Source organism: Cibotium barometz, chromosome 51, assembly GCF_041138505.1.
Source record: "Cibotium barometz isolate CiBa-2024 chromosome 51, ASM4113850v1, whole genome shotgun sequence".
NCBI classification, from domain to species: Eukaryota; Viridiplantae; Streptophyta; class Polypodiopsida; order Cyatheales; family Cibotiaceae; genus Cibotium; species Cibotium barometz.
The window spans coordinates 32,145,483-32,167,871 of record NC_141096.1 but is presented as its reverse complement, the minus strand read 5'-3'; the positions used below and the strand labels follow the sequence as shown (position 1 = coordinate 32,167,871).

The following is a 22,389-nucleotide window of genomic DNA, read 5'->3' as shown; positions in this document are numbered from 1 at the left end:
CCCTTGGTCTTGTCCTTCTTCTTGGACAAACAATCAGATGTCCTCTCTTCCCGCAAGAGAAGCAGCGACTCTGACCTTTCTTTTGAAGTGAGGAAAGTGCCTGGTGAGAACTGTTGACAGACATCTTCAACTTGTCCCGTGAAACGAGGACGGACTCTTCCTTCAAAAGTAGGGAGCTAAGATCATCAAAATCCAACTGAGTGGATGTGACTTGGCAGTGCAAAGATCAAGAAATCACATCATAGCTCGGGGGAAGCTTGGTGAGGGTAAGTGCAGCCAGCTGAGAAGAGGACAAAGTAGTACCCATCATCAGTAACTGTTCATGGATAACCTTGGCCTTCATGAGGAAAGATTGCATGGAACTGCCTGCAAGAAATAACAAACCTTAGAGTTGCCCTTGCAAGGTAACTGCCCTTATTGACGAATCTGTACTAGCCATGATTTTAAAATGAAACATCAAGAGGAAGTCGGCCATCCTCATATGCTTCTCAGAGATCTTATTTTGGGTAAGAAAATACCGCGAAGTCTGGTGATTCGTCTTCACTATGAAATCAGTCCCACAAAGGTTATGTTTCCATATGGTAAGAGCATGAATTACAACCAAAAGCTCCTTTTCATAAATATCAAGTGTGGGCTTGGCATCACGCAATCTTCGGCTTTCATAAGCCATAGCATGTCCCTCTTGATTGAGGACAATCCCTATGCAATTTCCAGATGCATCACATTCAACGCTGAAAGGTTTTTGCAAATCTGGAATGATCAACACTGGTCCCTTTGTAATTGCATCCTTAAGCTTGAGAAATGCATCTCTTTCCTTATATGTCCATTTGAAGGTTGCCTTCTTCTTTGTTAACTCATGGAAAGGAGAGGCAATTTATGCAAAATGCCGCATGACTCTACAATAGTATGTATATAATCCAAGGAAGCTACGGATTTGATGCACTGAATTTAGTTCTCGGAATGGCATCTATCTTTTTTTTTCTTGGGAAAAAGATTCTTCTATTAGTTACCGAGAAAAACGGCCAAAATGGCTAAGTACAAATCTGTCCCCAAAGGGGAAACGCTAGTCAAGATGAATAAAAGGGAGGATGCACTTCTCCTCCGGCAGGCCACTCTAGGAGGAGAAGGCTATCTCATACAATGGGGGGAGGGGGAAATAACCACACAAGTGGTCTGTAATGCGAAGTGGGATTGTTATCACTGTTGGCCCAGGAGGAGAGCTATAGCTACACACAGTACACAGATCACCAAGATGGTGATGGATGGAGATGCAAAGATGTGGATTGCATTGGAATGTGTGTCAACCCACATATAATATCAAAGTACAACAATAATGAAAGGTGTCCTTTTACACTATGTGTGCTAGGGGAAAAAACCAAAGGAAAAAAGTGCCCCTAGTTATGCCCTGTTCACATGTGGCACTACAACCATGTAATATATGAAATTCTCCTTGTAGTGGCAATGTCAACCTATACAAGGTCGGTAGCAGGTCACTCTCTGTAGGAGAGTAAGCCCAAAGCTTTGCGGAAAGCTTCAAACTTCTCTCGAGGCAATGCGTTTTTTTTTTCTTTTTTTTTTCCGAGAAAAGATCCTTTCATTAGTTATATAAAAACGCCCGTAGGGCTACAAAAGATCTCTCCTGCTCCTAAGAGAGATAGAGCAGCGAATACATCATGGCAGCGTGGGAGACTCTCCGTAGGTGCTGCAGAATACAAGCATCAATACAAGGAACTGAGCGGCTAAATCATACAATAGGGGGGGGGGAAAGCCAAACAGGTGGCCTGTAGTGCCAGCGGGGGGATCCCGTGTGTAAGGTGTAGAAAGGGCCACATCGCCAAGTGGTGTGAAAGGCCTGGCGCCGTAAGATCGCCTCTCTTCGAGCTCTTGGATTTTGTCAAATCCCTTCTCGAGTTTGGAGAGGCGGTTTATGATTGCGGTAACGGAAGAGTCGACCATCTTCTTGTTTTCTTTGATAATTGTGCCGAGCTTGTCCTCCACCTTCACGAGCTCCTCTTTAAACCCGGTCTTGGCCATGACTTTTTGCAGAACTTCCCGCAGCCAGTGGACTGAAAATTAATCCATGACAGCAGCACGAAACAGCAGCAACACGGAGGGGGGGGGGGTCAAGTCATGCAGGGGAAAGGGAAAGAGAGGAGATTCAGGAGAGAGAGAGAGAGAGAGAGAGAGAGAGAGAGAGAGAGAGAGAGAGAGAGAGAGAGAGAGAGAGAGAGTAACTCTGCTCTATATACACAGAAGATCCCAAGGGGGGCCAGCACAGAGACTGAAACGACGGGCGAAATGGGCAGGAGGCGGGAAAGGGGGGCGACTGGAGCAACGGGCGACTGAAGCGACGGGGGGCTTGAAGCGCAGAGACTGAAGCGACGGGCGAAGGGGGGCCGTGTAACTCTGCTCTATATACATAGAAGATCCCGAATATGATACAACTGTGACAAGGGGGACCAGCGCAGAGACTGAAGCGACGGGCGAAATGGGCGGGCGACTGGAGCAACGGGCGACTGAAGCGATGGGGGGCTTGAAGCGCAGAGAGTGAAGTGACGGGCGAAGGGGGGCGACCAGTGGGAGGGGAGGCGGAGACTGAAGCGACGGGCGAAGGGGGCGCGAGAGAGAGAGAAATGAAATGAAATGTTATATTAACGTCTTCAAAAGGCCATAATGACCTATGAGACCAAAAAGTTACATCATGGTGAATCTGATACAATGTCTGGATAAAAAACCAGAAAATGAAAAATAAAGATACTACTCGCACCTAGAAAATGATACTGGAACTGGAAGGTAAACAGAAACCCTTATAGGGTGTGAATATAGTGAGGGGGGGGGGGTACGCTATGGAGGTGAGTGGAGTACAGTGAGGGGATACAATATCATATGGGACGGGGGGGGGGTACACTATGGAGGTGCCTCCATCTCATGATATGTGCTGCATCGGACGCTGGCGGATCTCCTCAATATCCTCTGTGGTCAGCACCCTGACTGGGTGTCCCGCATGTCTCGCAAGAATAATCCGAATCCGTCGCTGCAACCTCCGTCTATGCTGGGATGCCCTCCTCCGTAGTCGTGGGCGTCTGGACCACCCAAGCTCAATCGCACGATCAATCAGTATACCGCTGGTGTGGGCGGTATCCATGTCCTGTTGCTGCTATGGTCCATCTGGCGTAGTGATGGCTAGACTAAAGAAGTCTGTAATGTGCCTCTGAGTCTGGCTCTCTGTGCGCCTAAGTAGGCTATCTCTATATCTCCGCAGCTCAAGCAAGAACAATCCCAAACACCTCTGGTCCTGGTACCCCATGACTTTGGAAAGTGGTCCAAAGCCCTCTCTGAATAAACAGTGGAAACGACCACGTATCTCATAGTATGCAGTACAATGGCATATATAATGTAGCTCTGTCTCTGGCTCCCCATGGCATACTCGGCATATCCTGGCCTCAACTGGTATACCTCTATATCGGCCAATCTCAATCTCAAGCTGGTGTGAGGATGTGCGAATCTGACCAATAGCACATCATACTGCATGAGACAAGTGTACATCTGTCACCAGCCTGGACATTTCCCAGTGTATGAAAGGGGTCTGGTGGACTCCAGGATGTCTAAATATTTGGAAAGTACAAGCTTTGGGAATGGGGGATTATCCTAGAATACAAAGGACCACACTCCTAAAATTTAGGAGAGTTGCTATTTTTGGCCCGACTCCGATGGAAATTCTGTTTGCGTCATTACATCTGGAATTGAGGAGATACCAAGAGTTGGCAAAGTGCCTATGACAGAATGTCTACCAGTTGGGATATTTTTAGAGATAAAGTTTATGGAAGGACCCATCTCTTAGATTGGGACATGTGGCAAGAAAGTGGACCAAAGTGAGACAAGTGGCCTCACACTTGTCACTTTAGCTATTGTGTGGCTCTCCACTTGTCATTGTAGCCTTCTCTTGCCATTTTAGCTCATGGGAGGCCCAAATCTATAAATTGGAGCCCTCTCTCTTCATTAATAAAGGCTCTCTTGCTGCACACTAGCCTCTACCACCGTTACAAGCTGCCCTAATGATGGCTACTCTCTTTCTCTCTCTCTTGAAGGCTGCCCATGAAGAATACCGGCTGTTGGGGACTGTTTTGGAGGCTTCCATCGTGAAGAAATTTTGAAGGCAAGGGTATTTAATCATTTATTATGATTTCTAGCCATTGTACTTGTTGTACCAGCATTTGTACTTGTTGTACTGGTTGTACCAGCTTCTGTACTTGTTGTACCACCCATTGTACCGGCTTTATCAGCTTCTGTACTTGCTGTACTTGCCACCGTACCGGCTGTACCAGCCATTGTACCTGCTGCACAAGCACTTGTACTGACTGTACCAGCTTTTGTACTTGCTGTACCACCCATTGTACCAACTGTACCAGCTTCTGTACTTGCTGTACCAACTTTTGTACTTGCTGTACCACCCATTGTACCGACTGTACCAGCTTCTGTACTTGCTGTACCTACTGTATCAGCCACTGTACCTGTTACGACCCTGTGTTTTTCTCTGGACAATATGCAGGTGTGCACGGGGACATGGTGGACAGTGTGAATGGCATCAGGTGGGAGTGAAAATGGAAGCCCATGTGTGGACAACCCCAAGTGTGAAGGGGGCCAAGTGATTAAAGTCTCTCATAACCCATGGGGACAAAGGGTTTTGGTGGGGACAAAGGTTTAAAAACCTTTAAAAATTATTATAAAGCCCTTCATTAAAGAAAAACGTGGCCCTTATGCTATTTTGGGGCCACGTGTGCTTTTTGGGAAAAAGGGGGGCTGGCAGGCAAAAGGGGCGCCTATCTCTTGATGAGGCGCATGTGTTTTTTGGGAGAGGTGGACTGCATGTTGGTTGCGCATAGAAGGGCCTGGGCAGAACTGTACGACTGCTGCAGGTACAGTGTACGACTGCTGTGCAGGTACAGTCCACGTGGCAGGTCAGGCTGCTGTCTGCAGGTACAGTCAACGTGGCAGGTCAGGCTGCTGTCTGCGGGTACAGGCGGCGCAGTCAGGTACAGCTGCAAGTACAGTCCACGTGGCAGCTGTACGACTGCAGGTTCAGATGTACGATTGTACGGCTGCAGGCATATTTGTACGGACAGGTACAGCTGATATAGGCGGTTGCTGTACGACAGCTGATACAGAAAGGAGGGGCTGGTTTTTTCCTGAACATAGACATCTCATTGATGGCGTTCATCTGATGGAACTTTCAGCTTCTCTTTGCTTTGGATTCAGGACTGTTTTGGGACAGTTTATGGGCTGTTTTTGCTTGGCTGCAAATTCAGCAATGTACTTGGGTTTTGGGCTGCAAGTGCAGGTCTTTTGGTTCTGTTTCTTGGCATGGGAGTGATGCAAGCTCGCATGGCTGCGTGCTCATGGAGCAGATTGTTTTCTTCCTGCTAGAAAGGATCAGTGGGACCTACAGTTATGGGCATCTCTATGTTGCCAGATGTTTCATGAGGGAACAGGTAACTAGATGTATGGAAACAGGACAGAAGTTTCAAAGGGAAACAGGCCTAAGGGTTTCATGTAGAAACAGGTCGTAGGTTTTCTCGAGGAAACATGTTTTTGGGTTTCTCCAGGAGATAGGTCACATGCAGGCAAAAAGTACAGGAATGGACACATGTTTGGTATAGCCTTGCTATTGACAAGATAGGGGACAGGGAATCCATGACAGAGATGGATAGTACCCTTGGAAGGTAGAGAGGGTTTGTACAGGTGTGTCGACTGTATGGTATGTTGTGCTGTGATACTCTTTTGAGAGACAGTTTGGGAGTCTGTGTTGTGATGCAGAAGCACTGGATGTGTCAGGGTGTGATGCTGTTCATAGTGTGAGAGGCTATGGATGGTTGTGGCAGCCCTGATCATGGGAGAAAGCTTCTGTATGCAGACTCAATGTGAGAGAGTCTTTTGATATGAACAATGGCTGGACTCGTTTGTGGATGCCGTGTGGATTTGAAGCCATGATGCAGGTTCTTTGCAGGCTTCAGGAGTTCTATTGGGACGGCTGAGTTCCCAGCCTTATATTGTAATCAAAGCTCTTATAATCAATTAAAGAAATACCGCAAGGGACGCCACTGCGATTGGGGCCAATCGGTGTCCGTGTACTATTTGCAGGGCACTCTAGCTCCCCCTGTTTGTTTTCCTTTTCTAGGTTCTCAATGGCATTGAAGTGTTTTATGTGCGAGTGTTTGTTTCACCGCCCTTTGGTTTCTGAAGGCCGGTTTTGAGTACCTGCTGTACCAGCCACTGTATCGGTTGTACCAGCCATTGTACCGGTTGTACCAGCCATTGTACCTACTGTACCGGCTGAATGGAGAGTTGTACTTGCTGTACCCTTTCTATTGCATGAAGACCCGTGGTTTTTGGGGAAGAATCAGTACCCACACGGAGGTATATGGATTATATTGTTGGCTTGGCATTTCTATAGCCTATGTTCCGGCTTGGTTGCCTCGTGTTGGGCTGTGTTATGGCATTTGTATATGGATAATCCGGCATCTCCCGTGGGAAGAGTAAGGCCGTCAAAGCTTGTACATGATATTATTCTCCTTGGGTAATAAAATACTCCAAGGGGGGGGTCGGCCCATTCCGGCCTCTATGCGGTGTCACACGTGCAAGCTCCACTTTCAGCATTAGTGGATGTTTTGTCCATCTTTTATGTTTTATGCAAAGTGATGATGGATATGTGTTAAGGCTGTGGCCATGTTTAAATGTTTTAATATGCATTGATGGTATCAACAAGTGTGTCAAAGGCCCTCGTCCCCCGGGCGGCGCCGCGAGTTACAACATCCATGTAACTGGGTCTGATCACAAAACCATCTGCTGTGAGCTGAAGAAAATGCTCTCTGTAGAGAGAGAGAGAGAGCGACGGGCGAAGGGGGGGGGGGAGAGAGAGAGAGAGAGAGAGAGAGAGAGAGAGAGAGAGAGAGAAATGAAATGCGGCGAAAGAGAGAAATGAAATGCGGCGAAGCGGGAGGGGGGGAGAAATGAAATGTTATATTAACGTCTTCAAAAGGCCATAATGACCTATGAGACCAAAAAGTTACATCATGGTGGATCTGATACAATGTTTGGATAAAAAACCAAAAAATGAAAAATAAAGATGATACTACTGGCACCTAGAAAATGAAACTGGAACTGGAAGGTAAACAGAAACCCTTCTAGGGTGTGAATATAGTGAGGGGGGGGGGTACGCTATGGATGTGAATATAGTGAGGGGGGGGGGGGGTAACGCTATGGAGGTGAGTGGAGTACAGTGAGGGGATACAATATCATGTGGGACGGGGGGGTACACTATGGAGGTGCCTCTATCTCATAATATGTGCCGCATCGGACGCTGGCGGATCTCCTCAATATCCTCTGTGGTCAGCACCCTGACTGGGTGTCCCGCATGTCTCGCAAGAATAATCCGAATACGCCGCTGCAACCTCCGTCTATGTTGGGATGCCCTCCTCCGTAGTCGTGGGCGTCTGGACCACCCAAGCTCAGTCGCACGATCAATCAGTGTACCGCTGGTGTGGGCGGTATCCATGTCCTGTCCATCTGGCACAGTGATGGCTGGACTAAAGAAGTCTGTAATGTGCCTCTGAGTCTGGCTCTCTGTGCGCCTAAGCAGGCTATCTCTATATCTCCGCAGCTCAATCAAGAACAATCCCAAACACCTCTGGTCCTGGTACCCCATGACTCCGGAAAGTGGTCCAAAACCCTCTCTGAATAAACAGTGGAAACGACCACGTATCTCATAGTATGTAGTACAATGGCATATATAATGCAGCTCTGTCTCTGGCTCCCCATGGCATACTCGACATATCCTGGCCTCAGTTGGTATACCTCTATATCGGCCAATCTCAATCTCAAGCTGGTGTGAGGATGTGCGAATCTGCCAATCTCAATCTCAAGCTGGTATACCTCTAAGCTGGTGTAAGGATGTGAGGATGTGAGTGAGAGAGAGAGAGAGAGAGAGAGAGAGAGAGAGAGAGAGAGAGAGAGATTTTATTAACGTCTTCCAAAAGACCGAACTCGGCCTATGAGACAAATCGGTGTACCTGTATGGGGTATCCTCTGTCATCCCAACAAAATGAAAAAGTATTGAACTAAAAAAGCTGAATCTGGGTGTGCAATAAGTACAATGAGTGGTGAAGGGGATGGAGCTCTACTACTAGGAGAATGCAAAGCTATATGCTTGGAGTATACAATCATGATATGCAACCTAGCTAGCTCCATCCTTTACCATACTGGGGGTATAAAATGGTATACATCAATGAAGGGGGTGTCCACAACTCCCTGAAGAACATGCCTGGGTGTGCTCTGAAGCGAGCCAGTCGCTCCGCACCCTCTTTGTGAAACTGAGCTCTGATCTTTGTCATCTCTCTCTGGTATAGGCGTGGTGTCCGAAAGCCAGGTGTCCTCTGTCTCGTGCGGGCTTTGAGTGTCTTTGCTCTCTGGAGAGTAATTCCCTGCCGTGTAGGGGCTGGGAATGGGATGGATCTCTGAAAAAATGTGGTAATCTGTGTTTGTCGTCCCCCCTCTGGAGCTGTCTGAGCCTGTAATGATGTCTCTCTGTGGCGCTGTATGTCTAGAATGAATCTCCCCAGTATGCGCTGGTCTGCTGCCTCAAAGATCTGGCGTAGGGAATGTGGCTCTCTGAATAAAATGGGATATCTCTCTCTGATGGCTGTATATGCTCTGCATCTGCATACATAATGCTCCTCACTCTCCACCTCCTCTCTGCACAATCTGCATACCCTCTCCTCTGGGGGATCCCTGCTGCTCTGCCAGTCTCAATCTCCAATTGGTGTGATGAAACTCTAAGCTGACCAATAGCCACTCGGGAGCCGTGTGGTAAAAAGCCCTCCATGTATCTAGGTCTCTCTATAAATCCATCATCAGTGATACTCATGAAGTGATCTCTGTAGTAGAGCATCTTCGGTGGAAGAGGCTGTGTAGGCGATATCCATGTCTCTCGTGTATAGAGCTGCCATAGATCCTGTCTCAATACTCTGTTCCTCTCACTATGAGAGAGACGGATATGTGGTGCATCCCTGTCATACTGGAATGGTGGTAGATGATCCATGTCTAGGCCATGTTGTGAGAACCAATGTGTGACTTGTGCATACCATGATCCTCTGTCTCCTGCCTCAGCCAGCTGTCTAGATGCCTCAAAAGCTCTGTATGACAATCTGTCCTGTGGCATCTCTCTGAATCTGTCTAGCAGGCATATAGTCTGGAATATGGCCTCTACCATCATAGGGGGCACAGCAAACTCTGCTCGGATAATGTCATGAGGTACTGATGGTTTGCTGCGTATCATGCGTGCCATCATGAGGGCCTGTGGTCTCTCTATCTGTGTGGTAGCAAGGCCAAATGAAATGCGGCGAAGCGGGCGGAGAGAAATGAAATGAAATGAAATGTTATATTAACGTCTTCAAAAGGCCAAAGTGACCTATGAGACCAAAGTTACAACCATGTGACATCTGATACACTGTCTGGAAAAGAAAAGAGATAGCCCCACAATACATCAGTAGGGGGGAAGCTAATGCTACTAGTCAAAATGGGGTACATGAGTACATGGATACCTGAATACATGAATATGGGGGAGTACAAAAGTGACAATGAGTACAACAGTATATGGCTGGAGTCGTAATCATCCTAGGAGCTCTAGCATGGGTCTCTGCTGGATGGCCTGGATATCTGCCATAGTGAGATGCCTGGTCGGACGAGCCCGATGAATCGCAATGATGCTCTGAATCCTCCGGTGTAGGCACCGTCTCCGATGTGAGGATCCGCGAACCCTCGGGCGTCTAGATCTGCCCAACTGGATAGCTCTCTCAACTAGAGTCCCACGGGGTGCCCACTGCTGGGCTTTCGGCAGTGTGTCCTCCCGGGTAGTCCTTCTAAAGAAGTCAGTTATCTGTCTCTGTGTGGACTCCCGCCAGTCGCGCGTCTGCTCTTGATAATGGACTCTCTGAGCCTGCGGATCTCTAGGAGATAAAAACCCAAGCATCGCTGATCACAATAGTCCATGACTCTAGCCAGTGGTCCAAATCCCTCTCTGAAAAGGCAATGGTAGCGCCCTCAAATCTCATAATATGCTGTAGAGCGACAGATGTAGTGCTCCTCCGTCTCTGGCTGTATCCAGCAAATCTGACAAATCCTGTCCCCTGGAGGTATGCCTCTAAATCTGCCTGTCTCTATCTCTAACTGATGTGAAGAGGTGCGGATCTGTGATCTGGCAAGAGCCTCGACTATGATCGGTGGTGCTCCCATCTCGGCTCTAATAATCTCATGGGGTACCGAGGCCTTAGCCCGAATCATCTTGGAGATCATGGACACAAGTGGTCTCTCCATCGATCTCCATCCATCGTATGTGCGTCCTGATTGACTATGACGATCTAGGCTAGGTCCCCAGATCTGTACTCCATATAGCATAGCCGATGTGACCAGCATGTCAAAAGGCCACAGCTTAGTGCGTGGCTCCTGAAACTGTACCTGTGAGCACATCCTCTCTAGACCTCCTAGTGCTGCTTATCCTCTAGTCAATCTGGCCTCTGCTGCCCCCCTCATGGAAAATGTGGGCCCAGTGAACACCACTCCAAGATATGTGTATGAGTCAACATACTCCACTGTCTCCTGCCCATATGTGAAAATAGGCGCTGATCTCCAAACCCACTGAGCTGTAGTGTTAAACACCATAACCTTGGTCTTACCAAGGTTAACTGAGAGCCCATTGTCCTGTGCATAAGCATGTAAAGTATCCAAGTGCCTCTGCATACCCTCTGGTGAGTCTGCTATAAGCACAATATCATCAGCATAATAAGAGCAGGGGTATCCAAGTGCCAGCCAACTGGGCTCCTCTGTCCCCTTGTGTCCCAATATAATCAGAGATCTCATCAATGTATAGTCCAAATAGAGTCGGAGAGAGCGGGCAGCCCTGTTTCACCCCTATAGTGGAGTGTACTGGCTGGGAGAGACCCTCTGAAGTCCGCTGCCCGCACCTGCCCAACTACTGTCTCATAAAGTGCCATAATACCCCAAATGAGCTCACATGGAACCCCCAAGTCTTGCAGCTTGCGCATCAGTCTAGCTCTGGGCATTGTGTCAAAGGCCTTGCGGAAATCCACAAAGCCACAGTACATGCTCCTCCCATGTGCTCTGCCCTCCTCAATGATAGCCCTGAGGGCAAAGATATGATCCAAAGTAGAGAATCTCCTCCTGAAATCGGCCTGTTCCTGAGCTCGGATCCCTTGTCTCTCTGCCCATCTGCTCAACTCTTGCTCAAGAATAGAGGCATATAGCTTGGCCAGCGAGTGACCAATCATAATGGTGCGGTAGTTAGTCGGCAAGCTCGGATCTCCAGACTTGAGTACCGGCACAATCGTGGAAGTACTCCAAGTCCCAGGAAACCCCTCACACATGGCTCCATTAAACATGAGAGCTAGCAAGTCTACAATCATATCTCTAGCATGTATGAAATGCTCGGCTACAATGCCCTCATGATCCTGTGCCCTCCCTGTATGCAATCTGTTGATGGCCCTCCTCACCATCTCTGCTGTGAAGAAGGTAGAAGTGGGTGGACAAGGCTCTGGAGGGTTCGGTAGTGGTGTCTGCCATGGTACTGTGTAGAGGGAGGCTGCATACTCGCCCCATGTATCTGGAGAGGTAATGGCCGGAGGCGGGGGGTGCTCTCTAAGCAATCTCCAGGCCTCCCCAGAATCCTGACTCAAAAACAACTGATAGATGTCTCTCTCCAGCCGAGCTAAGAATGCTCTCTTCTTCTGGCGAATGAGGGATCGGAAGATGATGCGTGACTGTCTATATGTAGTAACACCTGTGGCCACCTCTCCTTTGTAGCCGGGCTCTGAGCTCCCTATAGTCATCATCATACCAACTATTCTGGGGCACGCTCCCAAGACGTGGTCGTACTGTGGGCTGCGTGTGGGAAGGCCGTCGCTGCAGCTGTATGTAAAGCCTCTGTCAGGATATGTGTGAGCTCTGCTAATGGCCTCTGTGGATCCTCTTGTAGATCTCTACGGTGTATACTCCATCAGTCTCTCTACAGAAGGTATATCTCGGGTGATAGGAGGACTGCCCAACCCGGCGGGTACTGTAGTGGAAATCCACCGTAAAGGAGAGAAGTGCATGATCCACCGTAATTCCGATGGGCCTAGGGCCAATCGCAAAATCCAAGATACTTGGGATGAAGGTTGGCGAGGCTAGAACATAATCCATTGTGCTGGCCCCATGTCTGTGTGGAAAGCAAGTAAATCCACTGGCAAGTGGATACCTCTCTAGGCCATTTAAAATGGCCAGCCCATGTGCAGTCCCCATCTCCAAGAGGTATCTCCCATACTCAGTATACTCCACCTCATCCTGTGATCTCCGAGTCAAACACATCTCCTCCACATCTATCTCTCTCAACATCTCCTCCGAAGTGTCAAAGAAGGAGGTCTGGTACTGAGCCGTTCGAGCATTAAAGTCCCCAAGTATGATAACATCTCCCTCCCTGGAGAACTCCCATATGTCCTCATCTAGAATCATATATGGAGATTGCCCCTTGGGCGCTGCATAATGAGATGTGCTGGGTGGAAAGTAACATATAGCAATGTATAGGGGTCTACCCTCATCTGCCCTCACTCTGACCCACATGTACCTCGTGCTCTCATCACGGCGCATAACATGGATGAGTGGCTGAAGCTCCTCTCTAAAAAGAACTGCAACTCCTCCAGATCCGCGACCACCATGCTTCGAACGGGCCTCCTGTCTACAAGTCGTCTCCCATCTGTATCCCGCCACTCTCGGTAATGTGCTGCCTGGGGCCTGATGTGTCTCCGAGTAGAAGATGATGTCCCTATCTCTGAAGCTGTCCTCAAAGGCCCCCACATCCAGTCTCAATGCTCCGTTGCAATTCCATACTGCAAGACTCAGACTGGTCCCATAGGTCTCGCACCGTCAGGTGGTGCGTCTCTCTAGTATCACCACTCTGCCTCCTCTGTAAAATGCTAGCTTCCCTTTTTCTCTGGCTGCCCTAATCTCCGGCATGCACTCCCTCATATGTGCTAGTTGTGCCAAGGTGAGGTCATCTCCTAAAAAGATGCCCGTTTTCTTAAGGGCGGAGCGCTTGGCCAAGAAATCCTTCTTGGCCTCCAAGGTGGGAAAGCGTAAAATGAGAGCTCTCCCCTTCGAGCTCTCTCCTCCATTCTTGTCTTTCTTGCCCACTCTCCAAGCCCCCGTGTGTGTAGGCCTCGAAATGCCCATGCGTGTGTAAAAGTCTTTGGCTTCCTCCGCTACATTGTCACCGTCCTTAAGCCCCGTGATCCGCACATGAAGTTCCCTTGTCTTTCTTCTTTGTTCCTCCTCAATGGTTAGGTTGATAATCTTCGAGGTAGATTTGCTTTCGGCCTCCTTGTTCTTACCTTTCTACCACTTCTATCCATTTCTCCGTTTCATCTACTTGTTTTTTCGTCTTCGTGAGCACCTCCACCCACGAGGAGGTCTCCCGGGCCTTCTTTTCTTCTCCCTCTTGAAGTGTTCTCACTTGGGCCTTGATGGTGTTCAGCTTCTCCATCATGACGGGCTGAATTTCACCTTCCTCGAGCTTATGTTGAGCACATGCTTCTTCTATCTCTATCTTGAGATTTGCGATCTCTGCATCTTGGGCTGCTATCCACGCTTCAAGTTTCTTGACTTTGTCAAGAAGGCTCCGGTTGACCATATTAATTGCATTGTCCGTCTCTTTCTTGTGTTGTTGGATGGCTGCCTTGATCAGGTCTAGGGTGGGTGGGGAAAGGGCGGCGAAGCGGGGAGAGACACAGAGAAAGAAAGAAAGAAAGATTTTATGAGAGAGAGAGAGAGAGAGAGAGAGAGAGAGAGAGAGAGAGAGAGAGAGAGAGAGATTAACGTCTGCAAAAGGCCAAAATTGGCCTATGAGACAAACAAGTAGTACAATGATGTTCCTCTAGTCATCAAGAGGAAAATGTGGAGTGAGAATAAAATGTACAAGTACGACAACACGACCATAGGGGACTCAATAGTGGTGTACAAACGAGAGGGTGTGGATGGAGTACTAGGGCTACTAATGCATCTCTATATGCTGAAGGGGTGATACAAGTATGATATGTTATCTACTCCTAACTCCATCCAGTCCCATAGTCTGGGTACAATATGTCATACATCCGATCTGAGGATGCCGTAAATGTCTGGAACATGCGTCCTGGATCAGAGCGAAAATGTGCCAGCTGCTCTTGGACCTCCTGTTGGTGTCGAGACCGGATGGCCGTGATCTCTCTGTGTAGCCGTGGTGTCTTGTAGCTGGCTAGTCTGGGTCGTCGCCTAGCTCGAATCTCCCCCGCTTGCTGAGATGTCACTCCCAATGTGTGTGGCTGGGCTACTGGTGCCAATCTTTGGAAGAAGTCAGTCAACTGGAATTGTCTTCCTCCGCTATGATGTGCGGGTGTCTGAAGTAAGATCTCCCTGTGTCTCTGTAGTGCTAGTAGTAGTTTGCCTAGCTGTCTCTGGTGGTCCGATCTTTCCCAGATTTGTCTAAGTGATGTGGTCCCTCTAAAAACCTCAGGATAGCATGCCCTGATCTCCTGCAAAGCACCACACTGGCAAACAAAATGCTCCTCTGTCTCTACCCCCGTCTGGCATAATCTGCAAATGCGCTCTGCTCGAGGGATGCGTGCTGCTCTCCCAGTCTTGATCTCTAGTTGCTTTGATGAGACCCTTAGTCGCCCAATGGCTACTCTGGCTCCATGTGATAAGTGGACCTCCAAGTATCGTGGTCGCTGGATGAAGCCGTCTGTGGAGGTGCTCAAGAAGTGGTCTCTGTAGTAGAGCATCTTCGTCGGGAGTGGCTGATTGGGAGATAGCCAAGTCTCCTGTATGTGGCCCTGCCAAATGTCATGTCTCATGACTCTGTTCCTCTCTGTTTGAGAGAGAGAGAGAGAGAGAGAGAGAGAAATGAAATGAAATGAAATGTTATATTAACGTCTTCAAAAGGCCAAAGTGACCTATGAGACCAAAGTTACAACCATGTGACATCTGATACACTGTCTGGAAAAGAAAAGAAAAGAGAGAGAGAGAGAGGCTGCACGAAGGAGGGGGGATGGCGGTCCCGGGGGGGTGTGGAAAGGGAGGCGAAGCGGGGGAGAGAGAGAGAGAGAGAGAGAGAGAGAGAGAGAGAGAGAGAGAGAGAGAGAGAGAGAGAAATGAAATGTTATATTAACGTCTTCAAAAGGCCAAAGTGACCTATGAGACCAAAGTTACAACCATGTGACATCTGATACACTGTCTGGAAAAGAAAAGAGAGAGAGAGAGAGGCTGCACGAAGGAGGGGGGATGGCGGTCGGGGGGGGGGGGGGGTGGGGATCTCCAGCTTGTGGCACATTCTCCAGGATCACCACTTTGCGGGTGGGACACAAGTTTTTTTTTTCCGAGAAAAAGATCCTTCTATTAGTTAATGGAGAACATCCACGAAGGGCTAAATACAACCACGAAGGGCTAGATACAAACTCACCTCCATGTGCGGGGTTCCGAGAAAAAGATCCTTCTATTAGTTAGCGGAGAACATCCACGAAGGGCTAAATACAACCACGAAGGGCTAGATACAAACTCACCTCCATGTGTGGGGTGAGGATCAAGAAATCAAGGGGTGCAGAAAGATGTTCTTCTCCTCTGGCTGGCCGCTCTATGAGAAGAAAGCTATCTCATACAGGGGGAGGGGGAGGGAATAACCACACAGGTGGTCTGTAGTGCCAAGTGGGCTCACCACCTCTATCTGTGAGAAAAGGGCTCGAGCCTCAGGAAGGCTTCCCGCCACTTCCGCATGCGGTCAAAGTCTCCGTGCAACTTCCCCAACTGGCTGCGGAGGGTCTGAGTGATATCAAGCCAAATGCTCCTGATGGACTCAAGCGGAGTGTGGGTGCCTTGGATGGCTTCGCTGCATGTAGCTCGCCAGATGTGCCAAGTTGCAATGCTGCAACAGATCGGATGGGACACAAGTTGGGTACCATATGAACATGTTTAAGGATTAGGGTACAAGATGAACATGTTTAGGGACCTTCTTGATGATATTTTTGGGTTTGAAAACTTATGGCCAACCAGCATACGACTTGCCATCAGATTCCTATATATAGGCAAGGCAAGGGTCATTCTTGGGCATTTAGAGACAGAGGTCGCATGAGCAAGATCAATGGCAGTGGCAGCCAAGGCATCTGGATCACTAGAGAAGGCGTGGGCTCATGTTCATTATAGCATACACAAGTGGAGGACAGCAAGAGACCTTTTGGTGCATGTACCTAGGTTTCCACATCATGTACGTCTCGGATCTAAGTGTAGATCTGTGAACATCTTTGTAAGATCTGTGACTGTCTTTGTATATATCATCTTTTGAGCAATACACAGTAGTTTAGATCTTTCTCTCCTTCTGTATTGTGTCTTGCAAGGTAGATTAGCATTAATCTCTCATGTGCTTAGTGTTGATCACGATTCAAACTTCCGTAGATGCCGCATTCAAGCAAGGTGATATATATTCTTTTGACATATGACCACATTAAAGGCAAAGGCTGACTCTAATTGGACTGTGTGTTTTGCGCAGGATTAAGACTGATGACAGAATGATTCAGGAAGAAGGCATTGAATCACTTTCAGAAGCAGAGCTGAGGGCTGCTTGCAGGGAACGAGGAATGCTGGGTCTTCTTTCTGTAGAACAAATGCGTCAGCAGGTAATTATTGCTTCCCATGCACAAAGGCTTAGTGACTTACGTTCTGATTACATATTTAATTTCAGCTAGTTAGGAAAGGGTGGCCCATAGATGCTGCTAGTGTATAAATCAACTATCAATGGTGGTTGCAGTTGAAGGACTGGCTTGATCTTTCGCTGAATCATTCTATTCCATCTTCACTGCTCATTCTTTCAAGGTTTGTCTTTATGCCTGAGCCTTTATTTTCTTTTTATGCTAAATTATTAACAATGAGCCTTTTTTGGTTGCTGGGAGAGGGAGGGGGAATCCACTGGTGTCACGAAGCAGGCTTGCATATCATGCATTATGCAGTTTAACTTTGCATGTCATGTTTGAGTAATGCCAGCTTTGCTCAACTTGTTACTGAATCCTAAGAAGAGATTACCAGCGGTTTTTTTTGGGTTTTATGATGATCTTTTGTACAAGGTTTTGTATATATTTTCTGACGTATGTATTGTGGAACTGCATTTAGAGCGTTTATGGTCTCTGGAAAGCTGAAACCCGAAGAAGCCGTCCAAGCGACTCTCTCATCTCTCCCAGACGAGGTTGTAGAGTCAGTTGGCTTCTCTGTGCTTCCTAGTGAAGATGCTTTAGCAGAACGCTTGCGCAAATTGGAGTATATACAAATGCAGGAGGAACTGATCAAGGTCTGTTGATTAGGCAGTGATTGGGAATAGTTTTCTGAATGTACATGCTGTTATATGAAAGCTGCTTTTGCATGCTTGTCTGTAATCTGAGGTATGTGGTTGTCTTCATAGGAAGAAGCAAAGGAGGAGGATGGGCATCATCAAAGGCTGAAGGAAGACGTAGAAGCAAGTGAAACAGACCTGGCATTGCAAGATATGAAAATAGCCACAGCACGAGACGCTCAAGAACTAGCTCAGAAGAAATCTCTTGAAAAGCAGGAAGAGCTTTGCAAGCTTAGCAGTGCATTAGCAGTGTTAGCATCTGCTTCAGTAAGTCTTTTTGAGAGGCCATCCAGCATACATTTTATGTTGCTTTTGTTGTGACCTTACAATTGATTTACATGTTTATTTATATTAACCAGTGCTGGTTTCCTGCTGTTGTTATCAGTCGGTCAGCAAGGAGCGTGCAGAGTTTTTGAGGCTTGTCAACAAGGAGGTAAGACAATTGAGCTTTTTATGTCTTTCACATGTTTGAAAGCCCGTCAGATCTCTCCCAACTGGGTTGTCAAAAGCATGGTAAACCTTGGTTCCTTGTTTTCCTACATATCCTTGTTTTAGTCAGATGCTTCATGCTTGTGTAACATGGGTTGTAAAGAAGTAACTCATGTATTTTGGAGTCCAAGTTTCATCCATGCACAAGCCTTCCCTAACCGTTAGGAGCTCTTGAACAATGTAGTCTCAACGTTGCATTAATTTTGGTGCTGGTTTTTTGTTTCATCACACTTATGCTGATGGTAGCATTGGCGACCCTTTATGTGCTTCAAAATTGCTTTGTGATTTCAGTAGACTGTCCAGGTGCTGGACGCTTGACTTTTGAAAGCATGCGCTTGAGATGCCAAAATTGATGCCACAAGACATCTACACCAAGCACATGATAATCCACAAGACATCTATACCAAGCAACTGATAAATTGGGATGCTAATCAATAGTTGAACCATCAGTACCAGCACCAGCACCAGCACCAGCACCAGCACGACTTGGACTCACCTGATTGCCAGGACCATCCCACAAGACTCACATGTAGATCTTTAGGTCTATTTTTTGCCATTAATGAAAGGAAGTACCTCTTCTTCGTGGGAGAGTAGTCTCTGTGGTTGTTACGGACGTGGTATTGCAATCATGGTTTTGAGTGTGGGAAAATCTGCGATGGGATTTAGCATTCTGGCGTATATAGTTCTCTGACCGGCTAACTTCTGACTGGCCCATTTCTGGTGTCCTTTTGGTTTCTTTTGCATGGCCCTTGATTGTGGGTTGGCCACCCCTATTTTACATATTTTTATGGGATTTTTCCCAGCCTCTATGGTTTTTTCCCAATCGGCCAACTACTGATGTCCAGTCGGCCAGCATATGTAGCTCTAGTCGGCCAGCTCTCCCCACCTATAAATAGGTGGGCTGGCCTCTGACTTTTTTATCTTGTCTTGTATATCTTTTGCTCCCTCACTTATGAGACTGCTTGTGTCTCTTACTTGGGACTGTATTGCTTCGGTATATTCAGCATAGTTGCTCCATCTCTCTCTCTCTCTCTCTCTCGCACTCTCTGTTCAGCACACTCTAGTGCTCTATTGCTTCCGCTCTGTGCACTCTTTCATGGAATCATCGCTCCCGGTTCAGCGATTCCATCTGCTGCCCCAGATTTAGCCCTATTTATTTAGTAAATATTAAAATTTACTTCAAAAAATGCCAAACATTACAATTAGAAAGCTGAATCTGTTCGGGAAGAGACAATGAAATCGTCATTGGATCTCATAATAGGGTGGGCATCTGAACAAATGGTGCTCCTCGTTCTCCATCTCACCAATGTTGCATACTCTGCATATACGTGCATCTCGTGGGATGCCCTTCCAAGCTCAACCCTAAGAGGATGAGAAAATACCCTCAGCTGGTCAATTGCTATCCGCATGTGACATGTGCATCTGTAAGTATTATGGGCCCTCAATGAACCTGCTATAAGTCTCAAAAATCGCTCTCTATAAAACTGAGGTTTTATGGTGAGCACTGTTGGGGACAATCATGTCCACTGGCTTGTGTGGAGCTCTAGCAAGTCCAGCCGAAGGAGACGGTTGATCTCTTGCCACGAGAGATCCAAAATTGGGCTGTATTGGAAGGGAGGAAGGCAAGCCATCTGGAGGCCGTGCCCATCAAACCAATCAACCACTATTTGACACGTCCATCCCGATGTAATTGCATTGAGGACCCAAGGGCATATCTCGAGAGAAGCTCATTGTCAAGCCTGTATACATGATGAATACAAGTAACGGTTTGAAAAGTGGCATCTATGACCAAAGGAGCGCTCCAAATTGTAAGATCTCCACAGATCATGCCGAAGGATCATTTGGCCTAGAACCGAAACCCTAACAAGGTTTCATAGACTCGTCGCATCGCATGACTGTGATAGATCGTGGCTAGCGACTCACCACCCAACCGTAGGTTCAGTGCCTCAAACCACCCCGGAGCCTGAGGTCTAATTGTTGCGAGCCTGCTTGGTACCAATGGCCCCAACCTAGCGTCCCATACCACCAGGCCGAACCACCCACCTTGCAGCTCCATGGCCACGAGATTCTACACGCTTCCTTGGTAGCTTGAGGCCACCATGTGACTACTTGACCTCTTGTGTCTAATCAGTGACCCCAAGGTTACTTATATTATTGGCACTTGCTTTATTTATTAGCTTTCCTACTTTATTTATAAGCTTTTAGTCATTATTAGCCCTAGGCTATTAATTATAAGCTCTTAGCCAATCTAGACCTCTTTTTGCTAGTGCCCTTAGCCCCCGTGTGAACCCTCCAGGTCCCCTCACCCAAGCTAAGCCCTAACCCTAATCTTGGGTCAGTACACGTCCCTAGCCCTAACCCCAGGCTTGTCGGGATGTAACACAAACTCTGTTAGCACACTCTTATGTGGCCAAAAAGAAGGCACCTTGAGCTGGTCAATGACAACATGCAAGGCATTTGGCATATGGATCTAAATGTATCTCGAGATCACAATGAAACTCAGACTTTCAAGAAGTGGTCCTTGTAAGACTTTGTTTCCGTGCCAAGCTCGGAGTAAGGAGACACTCTTGTTTGATATGTGTAAAGCTGCAATAGATCCAACCGGATGATTCGATTGATCTCCTGTCGTGAGAGGTCCAAGAATGGAGAGTCTAGACTATATTGAAAAGGGGAGAGGTGGTCCATCCGGAGGCCGTGTGCATCGAACCAATCAACCGCTTAAGAGTACCACAATTTGTCACGTTCATCCCGATGTAATTGCATTGACGATTGGGCCAATCTCGAAAGAAGCTCACTTTCAAGTGTGTATACATGATGAATATAAGTAATGGTCTGAAAAGGGGCATCTATGACCAAAGGAGCAGTTGCAAACTCTACTAGCACAATCTCATGTGGCCAAAAAGAAGACACCCTGAGCTGACCAATCACAATATGCATGGCATTTGACATATGGATCTGATGTTGGCATTGCGATTTGATACAATGGTCCTAGGTAACCAATTTGGTACCAATGCTGGATAAACAGTTTTGCTTCGGTAGTAACATTAGCCTTGCAAGGAATAAGCATAACAAATTTGCTCAAACAATCAACAAATGTCAAACATTGCGTGTTACGCTTACCCAGAATGGCAGGCAAATTCGTCATAAAATCCATAGATCTATCTTGGAAAGGTCCTCCGGAAAGGTCCTCCGAGAATTGGCAATGGTTGTAACAAACCGGCTTTCCTCCCAGGTGGTGCTTTCATTTTTCGACAAATCAGACAATGTGCACATAAGTGAACACGCCCTGCCTCATTCTGGCCCAAAAGAATTGCCTCTCTATCTTCTCCAACGTTGAGTTCACACCCCGATGATCGCTAGTGATGACATCATGGACGTCATGGAGAAGAGTTGCTCAAAACTGCTTCAAGACTTTTGTAGCTAGTATAATCCCCACCAATCAACACATTACCACACTGTCTTGGTCATCTGCCACATTGAAGGCTAAAGCATTCGCTTCATCAAGGGCTAGTAAAACCGCACATGGGGTAGGTCCTTGCGTCCATATCACCAGGGTATGCCATCTAGACCCCAAAACCTTAAGGTGATGGAGGACCTCCGGTCTATCCATTTTGTGGAAATCTCCTAGTGCTAACCCCCTGCGGCCCCCCCCCTGGTGCCAACTTGTCCACTTTTTCTTTTTCTTTTTTTTTTTTGTTTCCGAGAAAAAGATCCTTCTATTAGTTAACAAAAAAAAGCCACAAAGGACTAAATACAACTACGAAGGGCTCACCTCCATGTACGAGGAGAGGATCAAAGAATCAAGGGGTGGAGAAAGATTCAGTCCTCCGACGACTGGCCATTTTATGAGGAGAAGGCTTTCTCATACAGGGGGAGGGGGAGGGAATAACCACATAGGTGGTCTGCAGTGCCAAAGTGGGCTCACCACCTCTATTTGTGAGAAAAGGGACAGGCCGCCAGAGCCTCAAGAAGGCTTCCCACCCGCTTCCGCATGCGGTCAGAGCCACCTTGCAACTTCTCCCACTGGTTGCGGAGGGTACGAATGATGTCAAGTCAAATGCTCTTGATGGACGCCGTAGGTGGAGTGTGGGTGCCTTCGATCGCTTTGCTGCATCTAGCTCTCCAAACGTGCTAGGCTGCAATGCTCCTACAAATCTCCCATCTCTGGCACAAACCCAGAGTCCAATGATCAGTAGACAGGGCTGGGACTGTTACTGCCAAATTGCGAAGGTGAGAGACTTGAAGGGCTGGCCCTCCACCTTCCACCTCATAAGCCATGACAAACTCAGCCTCAGTGGCCCGAGTGACAGTGCCCCATGAAATGATACAAGTCGAGGTCTTGTCCACCATCGTGAAAGCGCGGAGAATCCGCTACCAAACCTGCTGAGTCTTCAGGCAATCCCAAAGACAATGTCGCTGAGACTCTTGAGGTGGCCGCACCTCAGACAAGC

General features: G+C 47.6%; 2 protein-coding genes and 1 pseudogene across 3 annotated transcripts in view; 1 reads left to right on the top strand and 2 right to left on the bottom strand.

Moving 5' to 3' along the window:
* The window catches only part of LOC147609540 (uncharacterized), a 61,063-nt gene that overhangs the window by 17,382 nt on the left and 21,292 nt on the right, over window positions 1–22,389 (top strand). For both annotated transcript variants that reach the window (XM_086787410.1, XM_086787411.1), the window contains exons 6-10: window positions 16,616–16,742; window positions 16,874–16,938; window positions 17,233–17,407; window positions 17,519–17,716; window positions 17,835–17,882. In XM_086787410.1, the coding sequence (XP_086643536.1) occupies window positions 16,616–16,742; window positions 16,874–16,938; window positions 17,233–17,407; window positions 17,519–17,716; window positions 17,835–17,882 (613 nt within the window). The remainder of the gene's footprint in view (window positions 1–16,615; window positions 16,743–16,873; window positions 16,939–17,232; window positions 17,408–17,518; window positions 17,717–17,834; window positions 17,883–22,389) is intronic.
* On the bottom strand, window positions 227–12,957 carry LOC147609542 (uncharacterized; the record flags this gene model as incomplete). The annotated part of the gene is made up of 2 exons (XM_086787652.1): window positions 227–366; window positions 12,126–12,957. Coding segments are annotated over 2 exons (972 nt in total), but the record flags the coding sequence as incomplete, so codon positions are not given.
* Window positions 12,833–13,588, bottom strand: LOC147609541 (uncharacterized; annotated as a pseudogene).